Here is a 21,045-nt window from a genome sequence, read left to right as displayed (position 1 = left end):
GCCGAAGGAGGCGGGGAAAAGTGCCCGGAAGGGGGCAGTTCCGGCTCCGAGGGGGCGGGGCGCGGGCGGGGAGGAGAGGGGGCGGCGCCGCAGGTCGCTTCCAGAAGCCTGGGGAGGGAGTAAGAGGAGGACGTGGGGCGTGCGCAGGTGAGCACTCGCGGGGCAGGCGGCGGGAGGCCGGCCGGGGGTCGAGGGGGATTCGAGGGCGAGCTGGGGGCCCTCTGAGCCGGACGTGGCTCTGCAGGCCGGGCCGTGAGGGGCGACGGCAGAAGTGGCCCGGTGCCCGGGCTGAGAGGGGGAGGTGTCTGGGGGCGGATACGGCCTGGGCCGTACTGGGCAGCTTAGACCCCGACCCCGGAAACGGGCGCTCGGACGCCGCCGGCTCTACGGGGAGGGCTGCAGCCCCTCTCGAGCATCCCTGCCCCCCCCCGACGCCCACCCCCCGTACTGGACGGTACCCATAGTCAGCAAGTTATTCGTCGCCCGCCTCATTCAGGTATTGTTTTCCGGAGCTTCAGCTTCGCTACTGTCTGTCTAGAGGCTTGCAGTTTCCAAAGCGCTTTATTCATTCTGCGTGTGCTGCGCCAGCGACCAAGACACTTAAGCTTTCTAGGCATTTGTGGGCAGAACTGCTCTCCCTGATCGATACCAGAACCTTCCGACCCCGCGGAAACCTGGGCAAAGTACTTGTGCGGCTCTGGGAATCTGCGCAGCCGTGTTTCTGCCTTTTAGGAGGCAACTCCTGTAGAGGCGGAGCCGGCTCTTAACTTGGTCCACCCCCGAGAAAGCCGGCGTGCGGGTGTTCCGTGGCCCGGAAGCCGAGGGTCCTGGGTTAGAATCCCGCCCCTGGCGCTCATTCGCCGAGCCCCCTCGCAGCGGCCGCTGCCCTCTCGGAGTCTTCGCCAACTGTGAGCACGTTAGTAATATCTTATCTCCAGATATTGTTAGGAAACTTAAACGGTATCCGTAGAGAACCAGCGGAGTGCCGATACATCCAGTTTAGTCAAGAATAGTGAATTAAACCCGCCTTTCGCTTTACCAGTTGGACTCCTGTCTTTCTTGGTTATTCCGGGGGAGCAAAGAAAATACCCTTTTAAAACTCAGGCACACTGGGTGTTTGTCTTGTAACCTGTAAGAGGAAACAAACTGTAATAAGCTTACTGGGAAATCTTGTGGAGTTTGTCACTAAGCAGTTCTAGTATTCGGAGTGTAAGTTGTAAATTTTATTAGCCGTCCGGTTTTGCTTGAATTATTTGGTATTTCTACCAAAAAACTGAGTCTGTCACATCATTAGAAGAGAGCTTAAAAGTGGGGATGTTTGCCTCAAGGCCCCGTTCAGTAAGATTTAGTAAATGATTTTAAATTTGCCAACACTTTGTTGATTTATCCTATCTGTGGGTAAAAAGGTTCATGGTTAGTTAATAAATGAAACTGTCGAAAGAAAAAAAATAGTGAATTAAGACGACCGGGTTAAGAAGATTTTGTTTGTATGTTGATAACTTTCACCAGTGCCTTAGAAGTACTAACAGAGCCCACAAGTGTTGGCAGGTGGAGAAAGCTCTGGTACCCCTTCCACAGCCACCTTTGCATTTTGGAACCAGGGTGCTTTCCACTGTACGCAGGCGCTGGGGTTGTTGCTACCCCTCATTCTTTGTCGACTTGTCCCAAGCATTCTTGGTAACTTCAGTTCCCTTGCTCTTCATTCATGTTTAAATGTTTGTTAAGGGTCCTTTGAATGAAAGTCTCCACAGTTGGTGATGTGAAAAAGGTAAAGAAGAATTCAAGGAGCTTATGTTCTATAGTGAAGGGGTCACTCCTTTATTCAGTAAATATTTACTGATTGCCTGCTACGTGCCAGGGATTGTTCTAGGTACTGGGGATACAGCAGTGACCAGATTAAGTCCCTGCCCTCATGGAGTGCTTACATTTTATTGAAGGGAGGGGAAACAAAACAGTAATCAAACATGTCATATGCCGGGTGGTGGTAAGTGCTGTAGAAAAAAAATAAAGTAATATAAAGGGAATGGAGAGCAGAGAGATGTGCCACTTTTATATAGGGGATAAAGGAAGGCCTCTCCTGTTTAATAGGTGACATTTTAGCAGAGACTTAGGGAACGCTGAGGAGCAAGGCAAGTGAATACCTGCAAGAGTTTTCTAGGCAGGGGGAACAGCAGAATGCAAGGCCCATGGCAAGAGCATGCTTAGCGAGTTCAAGGAACGTCAGGAAGGGAGGGAAGGAAAGAGAAGCTGGGGGTTTGCGGGGGGAGGGGTCATATAGGGCCTCGTAGGCCACTATAAGGACTTTGCCTTTTTATTCAGTCGGGGAATGGGTTTGAGGAAAGCAGTGCCATAATCTGGCCAAAATTTTTACAGCATCATGCTAACTGTTGTGGTGAGAATAGACTTTTGTGGAGATGAGAGGACCAAAGGTGGAAAAGCAAGACCAGTTAGAAAGATACTGCAGTAATACAGGCAGAGATGACAGTGGCTTGGACTAGAGTGATAGAAGCGAAGATGGGAAACAGCAGTTGGATTCTGGATATATTTGGAAGGTAATAAGCCATGTTTATGAATAATTGTAATGCTTACCATAAAAGGAGTGTGAACAAAGTGGTATGAAACTGGGATCCAATCTGGCAGGGAATTAGACTAGACCTTGGGAGGTTTGAACCAGACTTTTGATGAATGAGTACAGTTGACTTCTTTTCAAGTTGAAATGTTAAGTAAGTGATTTCTTTTGGAATATGGAATTGCATTCAGACTGTCCATAGAATGTGTGAAATTTCAAATATCAGAAAAGGGAAATAAAAATTAGAAGATTTTGTAAAAACAAACATGTTCCCTTCACAGTCTTAAGTGTGTTGCCAGGTGCGTTTTATGCTTTCTAGGAGAAATTCAGCATAAATTGTTAAGGTTTGGGATCTGTCATTATTATTCCTCTAGCTCAAATAGGGTACAGACCCATCCTAACAGCGTTTTGTGTTTTACCAAAGACAAAGTACTATCACAAAATGTTAACAGCTAACATTAATTAAGGGAGGACGATGAAGGTAATTACCAACCAAACATTGTCAACTTCGGAAAAATTCTAGAAAAGATTTGAAATGACAGGTTAGAGGCTATATACCAGAGGCTGAATGGGCCATGTCAAAAAATCATCCATGAAAGAAATCCATGTTAACATGTGAAATAAAAGAAAAGCTGAGATGTTGTTGTCATTTTAAGACTTGTGCCTGAGGTAACAGGAATAAGATAATAGTGTTCCTGCGTCTCGTGCTTCTCAGAGCCGTGAAAGGCCGCAACTGCAGCCACTCCACATACTGTAAAGAGCACGGAACTTGGAGTCAAAGGGCTTAGGTCAGAGGTTAGTCTTTCTTCTTTAAAGATATTTAAATACTCTATTTTTAACAATTAACAGATAATATTTCTTGAGCTTATTGCGTGTCCAGCACCATGCTAAGTGTTTTCCATATATTCACTCATTTAGTTCTCTCGGGATCCCTTTAAGGTAAATGCTGCTGTTGGCTTCATTTTAGGGAGGCAGAATGTGTGACTAGAGGGATTAAGATATCTTGCCTCAAGTCACAGAGTAAGTGGCAGAGCTGAGATTCTAGCCCCGATCAGTCTGTTCAAAAGAGCCCTTTAGGGCTTCCCTGGTGGCGCAGTGGTTGAGAGTCCTGCCGATGCAGGGGACACGGGTTCGGGCCCCAGTCTGGCAAGATCCCACATGCCGCGGAGCGGCTGGGCCACTGAGCCTGCGCGTCCGGAGCCTGTGCTCCGCAACGGGAGAGGCCACAACAGTGAGAGGCCCGCGTACCGGAAAAAAAAAAAAAAAAAAAAAAGAGCCCTTTAACCATCACACCATATGACCACTTCTTGTTCATGTTGAGAGGATTTTCCAGACTGCAATGTATGATACAAATAAAAGTACAGTTGACCCTTGAACAACGCTGGGGTTAAGGACGCCAACCCCCCCAAAAAAAACTGAAAATCCACATACAACTTATAGTCAGCCCTGCATATACGCAGTTCCACATCCGCCAATGCAATCAACATGGATAGTGTAATATTGTAGTATTTACCATTGAAAAAAATCTATGCATAAGTGGACCTGTGCAGTTCAAACCTGTGTTGTTCAAGGGTCAACTGTAATCATCATTAAGATATTACATTCCAGCCCTCAGCTAACTGTTGTAATGGCAACTGAAAAAGTCGAACTTTCTTTCAAAATGTAAATTTGACATTTGTATACTGCTCTTGAAATCGTTCTGGCTCTGTTCTTTTTCCATGCTGTAGACACGCAGAAAGTCGTATGTCTTTCTACGCCCATTCTTTTGTCATCAAGGAGAAATCTAGTCTTTTGCCAGCTCTTTCATGCTGTAAATTTGTGAAACAAAACAAAGTCTACTAAATTAACAAGTAGAGAATAAAGAATTTAGTGAACAATATCTTGATAACTAGTTTCATGAATTCTCCCCAAACCACTAACACATTCCAAAAATTATACCAACAGATGAAGTAAGAGCGGTTCCTAAATAATTTATGGATGATGTTATAAGGAATCATTTGGAAACTTTTTGCAAGGTGATGCAATCTACCAGAATAACTAAAAGCAACCATAAGGTATTCCAATATTTGAAGATGCTGGCAACAAAATATTGCTCAGAGTCTGGTAGAGAGCCAATTTAGAGTTTGAATGGAAAACAAAGAGGTTTTCTATTTCATATCTCTTTAGATATTGATTTATGTTGGTTAGAATGTACCTTATATTAAATATAATACCAAATCCTCTGTATAACCTAGTGGGTTGTATAGAAACAAAAAACTAATTTCTGGAGTTATTTTGGTTTTAGTTCTTAAGCATTCAATATTTTAGTCTTAGAATCTCACTATTTCTGGTTTCAAAGGAAAGGTTGTTTACAGGGTTGTAGTGTTCTTGCCTATTTTTTACAGTTTAAAAGACTTCTAGGAGGAGTACTCTTCTAGTCGCCAGATGGGATTCTGCCCGATTCATGAACTGCCTAATAAAGCCAATTAAATCTTTAAAAAAAAAAAAAAAGACTTCTCAAATGAACATTATATATTTCTTCACCATCACCTTCCTCTTTAACCAGCTGAAGCACAATACAATTCTGGTGGTTTGATTTGTTATTACTAGGTTGTGTATGTGTGTCTTTGTTGAAAGTGGGGTGCAGAGTAATTTTATAAATCAGTGTACAAATGGAAAGATAAGCCCTTTTTATTTGAATTACAAATAATGTATGTTTGTAATGCTGCAAATGATTCTGATTTAAAATTTTTAATTTCAAAATAAGCATCTCAGAGTTGTTGAAAACATTAAATGTTATGTGTTACAGAAAATAAAGTTTAAACTAGCTTTAGTTTTACCTGAATTCTAAATGTTGGGAATTAATCAACTTTATTCATTTTACTTTCAAAACAGTAGTTTGAAATGCAGATAAATTCAAAGCTCTCATTTCATTTGAAACTGAAGCTGCCAGTTACTTTAACTATCTTAGGACTTCCCTGGTGGCGCAGTGGTTAAGAATCTGCCTGCCAGTGCAGGGGATACGGGTTCGATCCCTAGTCTGGGGAGATTCCACATGCCGAGGAGCGACTAAGCCCGTGCGCCACAACTACTGAACCTGCACTGTAGAGCTCAACAAGCCACAGCTGCAGAGCCCGTGTGCCACAACTACTGAAGCCCATGCACCCTAGAGCCCATGTGCCTCAACTACTGAGCCCACGCGCTGCAACTACTGAAGCCCGTGCGCCTAGAGCCCATCCTCCACAACAAGAAGCCCACGCACTGCAACAAAGAGTAGCCCCCACTCACCACAACTAGAGAAAGCCCACACACAGCAACGAAGACCCAACACTAGTAGTCTGGCTTCTCTAAGAAGAAAAATGTTTCTGCTTCCTGCACCTCATACTTTCTAATACATCACATTTTTTAAAGTTTTTTGTCTTATTACAAACATAATACATTTTTCTGCCATAGAAAATTAGAATATAAAAAATTAAGAAATAGAGAATGAAGGACTTAGTAATTAATATCTTGATAACCAGTTTCATGAATCCTCCAAAAACACTAACACAGCCTCCAAATTATACCAACAGAAGTAAGAGCTATCAATAATTACCTTAACTTTTAATAAAGAGCATTATTATAACTGAAGTGGGAAGAGCTATAAAGACTTAGAGAAGGGCCCACCCAGTACTAACATTCCACTCTTCCACCAGCTCCAACCTCTGCCTATTAACTTTATACCCCCAGACCCAGTGCCTGGAATTTTCAGCTTTTTTAGTTAATTCCTTGAGTTAAAGCAGTCCTTCTCTTACTTATTTTTCACTCATGTATTTCAGTCAGAGGCAAAGGAAACCCTAGGGGTGGGGAAACATAACCTAAAGAGGACATGGCTTGAGGCTGCCATTTGCTTTAAAATTGTACGTAATTTTGCATCATACTTCATAACATTGTTACTCTAGCAGTGATGTGTATTTTCCAGGAGTGTCTATCATGTTTATCCTGTAGCTTTGTATGCCCTGTGTCACAGAGCTGAGTACTACAGCTTGAGAAGCAGAAAGTTAGTATTTTTCCTTTGGTTTGTTCACTCAGAAAGTATTCAGTGAAGATCTGCTTTATGCCAGACACTGTGCTGGTGATATGGACACCACAGACCTTCATTTGCAGTGAGGTATGATAAGTACAGTAGTATCAAAACAAATTCTAAGGAAGGAGGATATAGTGATTAACTCTACCTTGAGATCAGATACAGAATCCTGAAACAGATGTGTCCAAACTGAATTTGGAAGGATTCAAAGTCTAAAAGTAGTGTCAAAATATAATTTTTTAAGTTAAAAACATGAGTCTTATATATAAACATTTAGTAATCATGTGTCAAAAATGTATTTAACTCATTAAGGAAAGAACCAACAAGATGATGAAGTTGATTCAAAGTAATATAGGAGAGATCAAAATCAATGAAAGAAAAACTGATGAAATAAGATTCCAAAATTAGCTGAAAACTGTAACCAGCTTTCCACTTCTGGCTAAGATAGAGTAACAGGGACCAGATTTACCCTTTCACCTGAAACAACAAAAAAAAGTGGGCAAAAATACATGCAGCAATGGTTTTAAGACTTTGGATATTAGGCAGTGAAGGACAGTGATCCCTGAGAGACAAGATGCAAACTGTTGCCCCAGATTATTGCCTGGAGAGAATTTCTAGGCATGGCCTTGGGAGAGGAAACCCAGGTAGAACTGGCAGTCTACCTGAATTGAGGGTAAGAAGCTAGGATTCGAGGAAGGCCAAGGCAGCTAGGACAGAGTACCAGAAGGTAGAGAGCTTCGTAGAGCCGTGGATATATACAGAGGATCCCCCTCCAGTCTGCAGCTGAATACTGATTGACACATAGTTGTGAGAAAACTCCCCAGGGCTGGGGCAGAGACTACCCAAAAGAATTGGAGGAATTTTTAGAGCTCAAACAGGACCAGTGACAGTTCCAGTTCCTCTCACCCAGAATGAAAAATCTCATAATTCATAGGCCATCCGGTAGAGTGCTCAGAAAGGTTTTGCCTCTAGGTGGGAAAAAAATTAACCAGAGACCAAATGAGTTTTAATACTGCCTTAAAAAGCCTAAAAGCAAGACCTGAAAGGATCAAGCTTTTCCCAGATAACTACATCCCAGGGCAATACTCAATAATATTTATAGGAATATAAAAATATCAAGCACCATGCAAGGTAAAATCCACTTAGTCTGGCATCCAATCCAAAAATATCAGGCATGCAAAGAAGCAGTATGCAACCCATAACGATTAGAAAAAAATCTATCAATTGAAACTAACCCAGAAATAACAGTGACATTAAAACATTTATTATAATTATTCCATATGTTTAAAAAAATTAGAGAAAAGATTGAGCAAATGAAGTAGAGACTGTGAAAAATATGTTTTTTAAAGAAGAACCCAAGTATAAGAGATTAGATACAGCAAAGAAAAGATTAGAAAAGAACTTTAAATAGCAATAGAAACTATTCAAAGTGTAACACAAAAAGGAAAAGAGTGAAAAAATGAGCATAGGGGTAGGACAACTTCACTTGGACTAATATTCATGAAATTGGACTCCCCAAAGAGAGGAGAGACAAATAAATGTTAGAAGAAATAATGGCCAAAATTTTTCCAAATTTGCTAAAATCTATGAACCCACAGGTGCAAGAGGCTCAGTGAACACCAAGCAAAAGAAACATGAAGAAAAACTACACCAAGAGGAACAAAGATAACAATGACATCAGATTTCTCATGGGAAGCAGTGCGAATAAGATGATGGTAGAGAAACATCTTTGATTTTTTCTTGAAGGAAACATTTTTTCTTGAAAGAAAAAACGTCAGCCTAGGATTCTATACCCAGCAAAAATATCTTTTAAAAATGAAAGTGGGGCTTCCCTGGTGGCACAGTGGTTAAGAATCTGCCTGCCAATGCAGGGGACACGTGTTCGAGCCCTGGTCCGGGAAGATCCCACATGCCATGGAGCAGCTAAGCCCACGAGCCACAACTTCTGAGCCTGCGTCCTACAACTACTGAAGCCCATGCGCCTAGAGCCTGTGCTCTGCAACAAGAGAAGCCACTGCAATGAGAAGCCTGCGCACTGCAGTGAAGAGTAGCCCCTGCTTGTCGCCACTAGAGAAAGCCTGCGCGCAGCAACGAAGACCCAGTGCAGCCAAAAATAAATAAATAAAATAAGTTTATTTTTTAAAAAATGAAAGTGATAGGAAGACTTGTTCAGACATAGAAAGGCTGAAAGAATTCGTCAAAAGCAGACCTACACTACAGGAAATGTTTAAGGAAATCATCAGGCAGAAGAAAAATTATACAGATCATAGATGCAGATGTAGATCAATGCAAAGAAATGAGGAGCATCAGAAATAGTAACCATATGGTTAAATATAAAATGCATTTTTCTTATTACCTAAGTCTCTTTGAAAAGTGACTGGCTATTTAAAGCAAAAATAATGGGAATTCCCTGGTGGCCTAGTGGTTACAATTCCAGGCTTTCACTGCTGTGGCCTGGGTTCAATCCCTGGTCAGGGAACTGAGATCCTGCAAGCCATGATGTGTGGCCAAAAAACAAACAAACACTGTTAAAAACAATAATAATAAAGCAAAAATAACATGTATTATGAAGTTTCTAACATATGTAGAAGTAAAATGTATGACAAAAATAGCTCAAAGACTGTATAATATACTCTTGTATGGTTCTTCTATTATGCATGAAGTGGTATAAGAACACTTGAAGGTGTGATAAATTAAAGATGTATACTATAAACTCTAAAGCAACCACGAAAAACGTTCAACAAAGAGCCAGTAAGCCACCAAAGGATGTAAAAGAATCCTAAAAAATGGTCAGTCTAAAAGTAGGCAGAAAAATAAGGAAAAGGGAATAAAGTACAGATGGGACAAATAGAAAAGAAACAGCAAGATAGTAAACACGTCAATCATAGTAATCATATCAATAATCATAGTAATCATATTAAACACAAATGGTCTAAACACTCCAATTAAAAGGTAGAGATTATCAGATTGGATGAAAACGCAGGACCAAACTATATACTGCCTACAAGGAACCTACTTTAAATATAAAAACATTGCTCTTCCCATTCTCAAGAGCTTAAAGCAGTCTGTTGTATCAAAATCAAATTCTGTTGTCTAGGTATTAGCACCTTGTCACATTGGGCCATTCCTATCTGTTATTCTCTTAGCATTTTCCTTGTAGTGGACTACCTAGTCTAATTTCCTTAAATTTCTGCCACACCCTGGACCTTGTTTATGCATTGTTCCCTCTGAAGACTCCTTCACAACTCTCAAGTCTTCTCTGCTTATCCATAACTTTTCATCTGTATTTATTCAAGCCCAATTTTGACTGACCTGTTCCATGAGTCAAGCCCCATAGTAACTAACAGTTATGTCATAAATCATGGAATGTCAGAGCTCTCAAGAACAGTAAAGAATTTCCCGTTCATTCCCCCTTATTCTATAAGTGAGAAAACCAGTGAGGTTACATGGCCAGCCCAAGTTTATACAAGTGTAGTGGTAAGTTTGTAGTAGGACCAAGACATATTGTTTTCCCTAATTGTACATTTTTTATGTTACGATTCATGTGCATGGCATTAATATTTGTGTACATATTTCATGTGCCTGTCTTATTTCCCAAATTAGGCTGTAAACTACCAGTAAACATACTTAATTAGTATTCTAATGCTTAGAAAAGTGCTGGATATATAAACATAGAGTCTAAATTGAAAAGATTAAAAAATAGAAGTAATTCATTGGTTTTTACCAATGAAACACTGACAGTTAATTTCCCTCCATAGATTAACTAAGATTCAAAATAGATCTTCTAACATACCTATTTCCAAATCTTGGTACTCATATAAAATAAGCTGAATTTAGTACCTTTATATCTATTGATTTTTTTCGACAGTAATATAAACTCTGTTCATTATATTATCCACAAGTATTCACAGAGTCCTGTGCTATGTGATACAGTAGCTACTAGCTTTTTAAATTTAAATGAATGAAAATTAAATAAAATTTCAAATTCAGTTCCTCAGTCACTCTAGCGAAACTTCAAGTGCTTAATAGCCACATGTGCCTAGCAGCTACTGTATTGGACAGCATAGATAAAGAACATTTCCATCATTGCACAGAGTTCTACTGGTCTAGAATTTCTCATACAATGATGAGTTGTTTTGCCTACAGAAGAATCCAGGGATTTTTACAGGAATCACATTGATGAGTCAACCATTCTGGTAACCTGACAGCATCTCTAATGTTTCATTAGTAATTTTAGCAGCTGTCCCATCACCAGCATGGACGTATATGTCCCCATCCTCAATGGTGCAGGCTTCTACAGTTGGGTACACAAGATAATCCATTGAGAAGTAAGAAGAAAATAAGCTTATATTTCATATTTTACCTTCTCTTTAAATTCATATTTATGTATTTTGATATGCTAATTGTGATATTATATGTAAATAAATATACATATGATGAGGTATCTGCTCAAAATATTTTTAGTTACTGGGATGAATAATCAAAGTATAGAAACCACTTCTCTAGTGCCCCATTGGTAAGGCTACCCAGTTGCTCCCTGCTTTGCTTCTGTAGCTGCTTTCATCACACACTGAATTCATGTTTTTTGGCTCTGTGTTCATACTCCTCAAAAGAGGATCTGATTGGATGAGCCAGTCACCATCCAGAATCGGGTAGTTGGACAGAGCTCTTGATTCAAGACAATTCATAAACCCCTTGCCAGCCTCGAAATGGTGACTTTAATTAAAACACCCAAACCCAGTTCATTTCGCTGTATCACGGTGCTGGAGTTACAGAATACAAATCATGAAACCTGTGACTAAGGAGCCTTTCCAAAGAAGGCAGTGAGCTTGACAGGTACACTGGACCTCCTTTTAAAAGTAAATTATGACTGTTCCAAAAAGGAAAGTCAGAAAATGAAGTCTCTGACTACCTTTATACTCCTTTCCCTGCTGATAGGATATAGAGACTGGTAGGCAGAGTAATGACCCCCCCAAAGATGTCCATGTCCTAATCCCCAGAAACTGTGACTATATTATCAATACCTTATATGGCAAAAGGAACTTTGCAGGTTTGTTCAAGTTAAGGACCTTGGATGGGGAAATTATCCTGGAATGTTCAAGTGGGTCCAATATAATCAATCACAAAGGTCCTTATAAAAGGGAGTGCAGGTGCCAAGAGTCAGAAAAAGGAGATAATGTGACCACAGAACCAGAGATTGGAGTGATGTGCTTTTTGAAGGTGGAGGAAGAAGGGACCATGAGCCAAGGAATGCGGGAGACTTCTAGAAGCTAGAGAGGCAAGGAAACAGATTCTCCCCTGAAGGCTTCAAAAGGAATGCAGCCTTGCTAACATCTTGATTTTAGATTTCTCACGTCCAGAATTGTAAGAAAATTAATTCGTGTTGTTTTAAGCCACTAAGTTTGTGGTAATTTGTTACAGCAGCAATAGGAAACTAATACACATGTTGATACTCACATTCTACAAAGCTTTTATTAAGCATTTTCTACATGACAGGCACAAAAATATGGTTCCATTTTTTTTTAAACCTCTTCTATAAAGCTGTTGAAGAGCTAGATTAATGAGTGCTTTTTATTTTGGGTAGACTCCTAATTCAGTATGCTTTCAGTTGCTAGTAAAATAATGAATTTATTGGCTGCAAAAATTGAAAAGTGCAAAGGTTGGGCAGCTCTCAGGGCTCGGGCTTCATTTCTCTGTGAATCTCTCTGCTCTGTTCTTTTCCCATTGTCAGCAACATCCTTGAGTTTCCCTCATCTTGGGATGGCTACCAGGAACAGCCGGGGCTGTGTGCTGTAAACTATTCTGCATTAAAGTGACTAGAAAAGGGACTTCCCTGGTGGTCCTGTGGTAAAGAATCCGCCTTCCAGTGCTGTGGACATGGGTTCGATCCTTAGTCAGGGAACTGAGCTCTCACATGCCACGGGGCAACTAAGCCCACACGCCACAACTACTGAGCTCGCGTGCCTCAATGAGAGAGCCCATGTGCCGTAAACTACAGAGTGCATGCACTCTGGACCCCGCGCACCACAGCTACAGAGCCCATGCGCCCTGGAGCCTGTGTGCCACAACTAGAGAGAGAAAACCCACATGCCACACAACTAGAGAGAAGCCCATGCTGCAACAAAAGATCCTGCATGCCTCAGTGAAGACCACGGGTGCTGCAACTAAAACCTGATGCAGCAAAATAAAAAATTAAATATTTTTAAAAAATAAAATGACTGGGAAGAATTCGGTGTGTTGTTAAAGTTCAGGACAGTCTTCAACTGGGATTGGGGTCAATCTCACGCAAATTGCTTGGTTACTTTACTCAATAGGGGAAGGGGGGACTTCCTGGGCAGTCCAGTGGTTAAGAGTGCCTTCCAATGCAGGAGGCGTGGGTTCAGTCCCTGGTTGGGGAACTAAGATCCCACATGCCATGGGGTGCAGCCAAAAACTTAAAAAAAGAAAAATAGGGGAAGGGGAGGTATTATGATTCCTCTTGGAAAATCTGGGTGCTTTTAGGAAGGGGAAAGGATATTGATAAATAATCAAGAGCTTGTCATACCAATAAAAGATCATTGTAATACCTTAAAATAATGTTAGCTTAACATGTTACCTTGTATAATGCTTCAGTACTAAAATCTATCAATTCTTATGTATCATCAAAGGTTCTGGATGTGTCTCCTATTTAATGCATCATTCAGAAGCATTTCAGAGAAAAATCTGAAAGTTCAGAGTCTCAGGAAAGGTGTCTTTCTCTTTTTTTTGCCCCTTAGTGCTAACTACTACACACAGTTTGATGACCTGCTTTACTGACCTGTGAGGATTTCTTATATTCTAGTATTGGATTCTTAGGCTTATCATATCCCTATGGTCCTAGTTGCAAAGAATTAGGCTCTTTCTTTAAAAGCTTGACTCTTGTCAAGCTTTCTCATATAAACATCTTCTTCATGTAACAGTTATTATTTCTGTCATCTGTAGTTAAGGTATTTGATTACTTGAGCAAAATAGAGATGTTTGGCATTTGGGATGTTAAGAGATTTATGGTAGACAGTCACATTTCAAAATCTTCAAAACTGACTTCGTAAAAAAATAAAACTGTCTCATTTCTTATACATAAAACCAAGTGTAATATTAAGGAATATAATGATTATCTCTAGAGAAAGAAGAAAATCAAATATTTTCACTTTCATATATACTAAGTCAACATTAGACTTCAGTTACCTGACAGATTCCTCCAGCAATAATTGATAAATTTATAATTAACTTGTATTGTTAGTAGTGAGTGACTAATCCTGTAAAGTGCTGTGAGAGACAAGATAAAGGACCCTTAAAACGTATCATTAGTTGAAAGAGGATTGGAGGATTATATTATTTGTACTAGTTTGCTATGTAGTTTTTTGAAAGAGCTTTACATAGTTTATCATAAGTTGCTTTTAGCAAATAGTTTTTTTTTTTTTTTTGCGGTACGTGGGCCTCTCACTGCTGTGGCCTCTCCCGTTGCGGGACACAGGCTCCGGACGCGCAGGCTCAGCGGCCATGGCTCACGGGCCCAGCCGCTCCGCGGCATGTGGGATCTTCCCGGACCGGGGCACGAACCCGCGTCCCCTGCATCGGCAGGCGGATTCTCAACCATTGCGCCACCAGGGAAGCCCCAGCAAATAGTTTTGACTTTTATAATGTGCAGATGACTTGCAGCTATAGGAACTCTAGCACCTTAAGATTTTTGCTAATAATTCAGATCATTGTCTGTACAGTAGAATCACCCACAAACTCTGAAAAAATACCCAGAAAAATCTCCCAGAGGTTTTGATTCAGTTTCTCAGATGGGGTTTGTGGCCACAATTGAGAACCATTAATTTAGAGGATTTTGAACATCACACAGATAGGGCACAAGCTTGTAACTTTAGAAAAAGGGATGGAATTTGTAAGGTCATAGACAAACAGTACAAATAAATGTTCATAACAAGTTGAACAGTCGTCCTACATTTAGGACAGTGGGTGCTTAATCCATATCAGAGAAATGAAATCTTAATTTACTTTTAAAGCCTACAGGTAAAAAGAAAGTATATCTTACTCTGAAAAGCTGTTTTTACATTCCAAAGCAATCTCACATTTATTAACTTTTCTCATCCGTACATTTAGAATTTTGAACAATACTCAACTGCTCCCCCAGTCACAGAAGAGAAGCAAGAACTACATAGCAGACTGGCAGTAATATTGGGTCAAGTTAGCACGAGAAATAATATTTTTCAAAGTATAATATGTGAGCCAGTTCAAGTAAATAGTAAAAAGAGTTATTCAGTAAGTGGTGTTGGGACAATAGGCTATCCCACTTGGAAAATAAAGCTACACAGGATAAATTCCAGACGGATCAAAGAGTTAAATATAGAGATAGAGAATTCAAAAGATAATTTAGAGCGTGTGTGTGTGTGTGTGTGTGTGTGTGTGTGTGTGTGTGTGTGTGGTACGGGGGCCTCTCACTGCTGTGGCCTCTCCCGTTGCGGAGCACAGGCTCCGGACGCGCAGGCTCAGCAGCCATGGCTCACGGGCCCAGCCGCTCCGCGGCATGTGGGATCCTCCCGGACCGGGGCACAAACCCGTGTCCCCTGCATCGGCAGGTGGATTCTCAACCACTGTGCCACCAGGGAAGCCCAGTTTAGAGCATTTTAAATTGTAATCGTGGAATGGGGAAGGTTGCTTCTTAGGCAAAACCCCAAATCGAGAAGTCATAAAAGGAACTATTGAGGGTGTACCTTAGTAGGTAAAGACTTAAACTTTGATTTCAAACAAGTTAGTTCATTTTTATTTGTTTTTTTTTTTAATAGCTGTATGATCTTGGAACTAAAAATATACTATAAATACCCAAAGGTTGTTTAATCAAGGATATACATATTCAATGAGACATCATTCTTTGCCTCTCAAGTTGGCAAATGTTAAAAAGGGTTGGAAAGGGTGTGGTGAAAAAAGAGCACAGTCCTTCCTATTCTGTTGGTGGAGTATCAGTCAGTACAGCCTGTTTTGAAGGGTGACTCAGCAGTATCTATTAAAAGTTAAAATGAGTATATACTCTGACTCAGCAATCTCAGTTCTAAATATCTATCCTAGAAAAATAATAATACATTTAAAAAGAAGTAGGTACTAGGATTTTTACATTGGCATTGTTTGAAATAGATAAAAACTGATATTCTGAATTCGTACCAATATGGGGATTAACCTTTTGAGGAGAAGTGGAGAACAGGAGTTTTATGGTTTTTTGGTTTTTTTTTTTAATCTATAGGTATCTGTAATTTTGCTGTGAAAAACTACTGAAAATGGTTTTAGGCAATATTTTCCCTAAAAGTTGTCAACTCATTAATGTTTTCCAGTAAGTAGCAGTTGTAAGGCATAACTGCTTTCAATCAAACATTAGTGTGTGGAGTGTCTTTCTATAAGCCAGTTTTATATCCATTTATATTCCATTTTTGCAGAATGGAAACAGACTGTAATCCCATGGAGCTGAGCAGTGTGTCAGGATTTGAAGAAGATGCAGAACTTAATGGCTTTGAAGGAACTGATATGAAAGACATGAGACTGGAAGCTGAAGCAGTTGTAAATGATGTTCTCTTTGCTGTTAACACCATGTTTGTCTCAAAAACCCTGCGCTGTGCAGACGACATGGCCTATATCAATGTGGAAACAAGAGAAAGGAATAGATACTGCCTGGAGCTCACTGAAGCCGGGCTCAGGGTAAGTTATTTTCTCTTTAGGAAAAAAAAAAAATTGCATCTTTACCACTTAATCAAAAAGGGCCGGGAGTCACGGAGTGGCAGAGTGTTAGATGAGAAGCTGACACTCAGTAGCTTCTAAGTTTTTTTAGGGAAAGCTTTTTCCCTAGGAATTTTTATTAACACTAAAGTCTTTCAGCCAACATGGGAGAATTGGATTTTTTGAAAAAGAAAAAACATTTGATTTGCAGAGTATTTTGTTGTAACCATCACCCCCCAGATTAACTTATTTCTTATCTCTAGCTAAATATGTTTACCAGAATTATGCATTCTCTGCATTGGATGAGTTTTGCAGCCATTGTGTTGACTATTTTCCCACCTCTTATAAATGTCTCTTCTATTGAAACAACATACTTGAGGGAATTCCCTGGATGTCCAGTGGTTAGAACTCTGTACTTTTCACTGCCAAGGGCCCAGGTTCAACCCCTGGTCAGGGAATTAAGATCCCGCAGGCCGTGTGGCACAGCCAAAATAAATAACCTTCTATCTTGGTCAAAAATCTCTGACTTTTCTGTTTCTATATCTGTTAAGGATAGTTCTCCCAAAGATACGCAGTATCATAAAGTAGAGCACAGGGTTTAAGCAAGTAAAAATGTCATGTGATACATTAAACAAGCACATGAACATCTCTTTATTTCACTAGATTCAATTTACCTAAGATGTATGTGATCGAGTGTTCTGTGTATCCCTTGATAGAGGATCACTTACATGGAAGCCGATTGCAAGGCCAGCATCGTCATTACCCTTAGTTCCCCGACGGCTGAGGCTGGGCTTTGGGAGGCTTTGGGAGTTGTCCCGGAGTTAACTGGTATTTGTGCTCCCCTTCCTAAATTTGTACCAAAAACTTGCAATCTTTAGAAGTGGAAGTTAAATAGAAATAGGCAAATTGAAAGTAGAGATAAATGACCCCAGGTAAATTAATTCTGTCTGACACTGTTTAATTCTAGTGAGGTAGGAAAGGTTCTAATGAGAGTCAGAAGTCTTACATGTGAATTTAAGTGACCTGGGTGAGTCAGTCAACCTGAGTCCCTACTTCTTTATCTGTAAGTTGGAGATTAAAAAAAAAAAAACTGAAAAGGATTTGGGGGATGGTTATGTGAATAAAGTTTGCAGAAAGATCTGGATCAGTTATAAAACCTGGCATGTAAGTACTCAAATATTTATTTTTCAGTCTGATTCAGTTGACATTTATTGAGTAACTATCCTGTGTCAGGAATTAGAAATCAAACCATGCGAATAAGACATGATCCCTGTCCCCAGGTAGACCACAGTCTAGTGGGGATAAGAGAGGGGCAAACAAAATTGTAATATGTTGTAGAAAGTGCTGGGACAGAGCATGGTCCCGAAGTGGTGCAATAACAACAACTCTGCTTCTATTTCTAGCATAAACTTGCATCTCCTGTGGCTTGACTAGATGTCATAAAATGTGGGGTTCATATGGGGAATTCACAAGCTTTAGTGAAGTCAGCTAAACCTAAGTTGATTTTGCCCTGCACTGTGCTGGTGAACCATGATATAGGTCTTATAATCTTGTTGAAGAAAAAAGCTTTAGCTGTGTTTAAAGGGAGAAAACTCACAGAAGCACACAGAATAACATTCCCTTTTATCTCACAAAGTTGAGCAGATAAGTAATGTATTAGTAATGAAAGTGGCATTTCAGATGACTACTTACAAAGCAGAATGAAAACTTTAAATAAATTTTATAATTCTTTATACAAAGTCCAGATCACATAAATTATGATAAAAATATGGGCTAATAATACTGTAGTAATAATAAATATATTTATTATAGTACCTTTATAAAAAGACCCTCAATATATGTGGAATTAAATAGAAGCTTGGGGACCACTGGTGGTCCAGTGGTTAAGACTCCGTGCTTCCAAGGCAGCGGGCACGGGTTCGTTGCCTGGTCAGGGAACTAAGATCCCATATGCCGTGTGGTGCAGCCAAAAAAAAAACCAAAATAAATAGAAGTATGTTTTATTTTATTTATTTATTTATTTTATTTATTTATTTTTTTTTGTGGTACGTGGGCCTCTCACTGCTGTGGCCTCTCCCGTTGCGGAGCACAGGCTCCGGACGCGCAGGCTCAGCGGCCACGGCTCACGGGCCCAGCCGCTCCGCGGCATGTGGGATCTTCCCGGACCGGGGCACGAACCCACGTCCCCTGCACCGTCAGGCGGACCCTCAACCGCTGCGCCACCAGGGAAGCCCTGCATAGCTTTTAAAATTCTTTCTGTATTTTATTTTCCTTCAGGATCAAGAGTAGGTAAAACAGACCTTTTAAATTTTGAGAAAAAAATTATGATGAGAGCATTTTGCTGGTGGTGTTCCTGTACGTTATGAATTGCTTAAATATTACAGGTTGTATTAAAAATATGTGTATTCTGACTATTGATGGAGAAACACATAATGTCAGAGAATGACCCATGTAAAAACTTGGGGGTTTTTTTTGCTTTCTGTACCAAGATGAAATCTGATTATGTATTCACTCCTGCATTTCTCTTGTAGGTGGTAGGTTATGCTTTCGACCAGGTGGATGATCATTTACAGACTCCCTACCATGAAACAGTCTACTCCTTGTTGGATACACTTAGCCCCGCCTACCGGGAAGCCTTTGGAAATGCACTCCTTCAGAGACTGGAAGCGTTGAAAAGGGATGGCCAGTCATGACTAAGCTCCGTCCTGTGAGAGAGGCCACTGCTGGCACAGTGTTGACCGAAAGCTTGCAGTTCTGCCAGATGGTCATAGTAGACAATGCATCTTTGATTTTGTGTCTTTATCACTTTGTGCCTCACATTTAGGCTTTTGATTCAGAACTTGATTGACTAATGAATTGTCTTTCTTAGTTTGTGATCCATTAAGGAAATCCTGAGGCCATTGCTGTGACACCGTCATTAAGACATTCAGATTTCTTCATATAGTATCTCTGGCATTCTGAAAACCTAATCAGTATTTCATTCTCTTATTGCAGGACTTTGATGCTGCCAGCACTCTCTCTTACAGAGGAAATTCTAGAATTGCACAGTAATATAGGAAATAAACTAACTTCAAACTTTGATTCAGCTTACTAATCAGGGGTTTGCTACTAGCTTGGACTGACTTTGTAGTAATTATTTTGCTACTAGCCTTATTGGAAACAAATTATCAACTGGTTTCCACTGCACAAATTTTGAAATTCACTGCTTCATGTAATCTATTTATATTATTAATATGGACTGATAAAGATGAATTCTATATTACGTAGCTAGTATTACATGAAGAACAGGTACTGAAATAGTACTGTATTCCTGTTTGCAACAGCCAGCCAAGTAAGAGGACAAACCGTTAGCAAATGAATGCAACAATTACTTGTTTCCAAGTTATTTAAGCACATAAGCAAATATAGGAACAGGCTCCATTCTTTTCCTAACAAAAAGCATCTTCAGTGTGTGTGATTTAAAAGAAAAAAGACTCTGATTTCCTAGAAAACAGTATTTTGGCCTGTGTTGATTCTTATTATGAATGTTTGTTTACATGATGTACAGTATATATTCAGAAAGTATTTTTGCTTCAACGTTTCCTTTCTATGATGTAGCGCTTTGGTATTCCCACAGCACCCCTCCTTCCCCAACAGATGTACAGTGTTCTGTCTCAATGCTAAATCTGCAGTGTCATATGAGTGCATTGTATGGGTTTGAAACCAAAGGATGAATGAAGCATTCAGAGACTTAATATTTGAAAAATGGAGACTCTGTATTTTATATTTTATTACAGGTACTAATATTTATAAAAATAAACTATACCATGCTGCTACATGTTTTCAAGTACATGTTGAATAATAAGCATTGGGGAGTTGTTTTTTTAATACTCGTCTAAAGCAGCAACTATAGAAATGTTGAACTAAAATTGCACATCTGGACACACGTTCATAATTTGTCATTTGAAGACTTTTAAAAATCATTATTAAATAATAGGTACTTTTAGGCTCTGAAGATCATGTAGACCAGAGCAAGTTAAAGTTTGGTTTGGGTCACTATTCATTGTCAGAGTTTATTGGAATGCTTAAATGATGTTTGATAAATGAACATTCATCCTCAGCTTTATTTTCAGATGCTGAAGTGTTTGGGTAATGAAGTCTAACTTCAGGTTGAACTTTCTCATGCTTAATCTCAGGCTAAATGTAAAGGATATTTGTAAAGTCTGAATAAAATTCTGTTTACTAATTTTGAGTTAAGTATGAAGAAAAGTGATTGCATGTTTAAAAATTGAAAGCGTTCGTTTTGTGATAAACGTTTGATTCCGAGAGATTCCGTTGCCATTTTTGAATTCTGTATTGTTCCATTTCGGTGTGAAGTGATTTGCTCTTTTTATTACTCTGAAAGAGCAACAGAGAGAGAAGACATTAATAATAGAACTACACATATCAAAACCTCCACTAGATATTAAAACCTTCATTTTACCTAGATTTTTAAAAGAATTTAACCAGATAAATGAAGCCTTGATTTCACTTCCAAAAGAAAAAGAGAGAATAAGTAGCTCTTACAAGTCAGTAAGAAAAAAATGAGAATAAGGGGCAAATAATATGATCAACTCAGAAAAATATACAGATGTCCAGTAACCACTTGAAGGGTGTTCGACCAGACCAGTAATTCAAGAAAGGAAAATAGGCTTAGCTGTGTTGAGCCGTTTCACCTAATAATTTC

General features: G+C 39.7%; 1 protein-coding gene and 1 non-coding gene across 2 annotated transcripts; both read left to right on the top strand.

Annotated features, from left to right (window-relative positions):
- Positions 1-60: 60 nt before the first annotated feature.
- Positions 61-20,571, top strand: GSKIP (GSK3B interacting protein). The gene is made up of 3 exons (XM_059056097.2): positions 61-147; positions 16,064-16,322; positions 18,872-20,571. The coding sequence occupies exons 2-3, from the start codon at positions 16,065-16,067 to the stop codon at positions 19,031-19,033; spliced, it is 420 nt and encodes a 139-aa protein (XP_058912080.1). The 5' UTR covers positions 61-147; position 16,064; the 3' UTR covers positions 19,034-20,571.
- LOC131754182 (small nucleolar RNA SNORA27) lies at positions 1,021-1,147 on the top strand. The gene has a single exon (XR_009335215.1). It is a non-coding gene; the product is annotated as a small nucleolar RNA SNORA27 (small nucleolar RNA).
- Positions 20,572-21,045: the final 474 nt, after the last annotated feature.

This window comes from Kogia breviceps, chromosome 3 (assembly GCF_026419965.1).
Source record: "Kogia breviceps isolate mKogBre1 chromosome 3, mKogBre1 haplotype 1, whole genome shotgun sequence".
In the NCBI taxonomy this organism is placed as follows: domain Eukaryota; kingdom Metazoa; phylum Chordata; class Mammalia; order Artiodactyla; family Physeteridae; genus Kogia; species Kogia breviceps.
The sequence above is the reverse complement of the archived record's forward strand: the minus strand, read 5'-3'. Positions and strand labels throughout refer to the sequence as shown.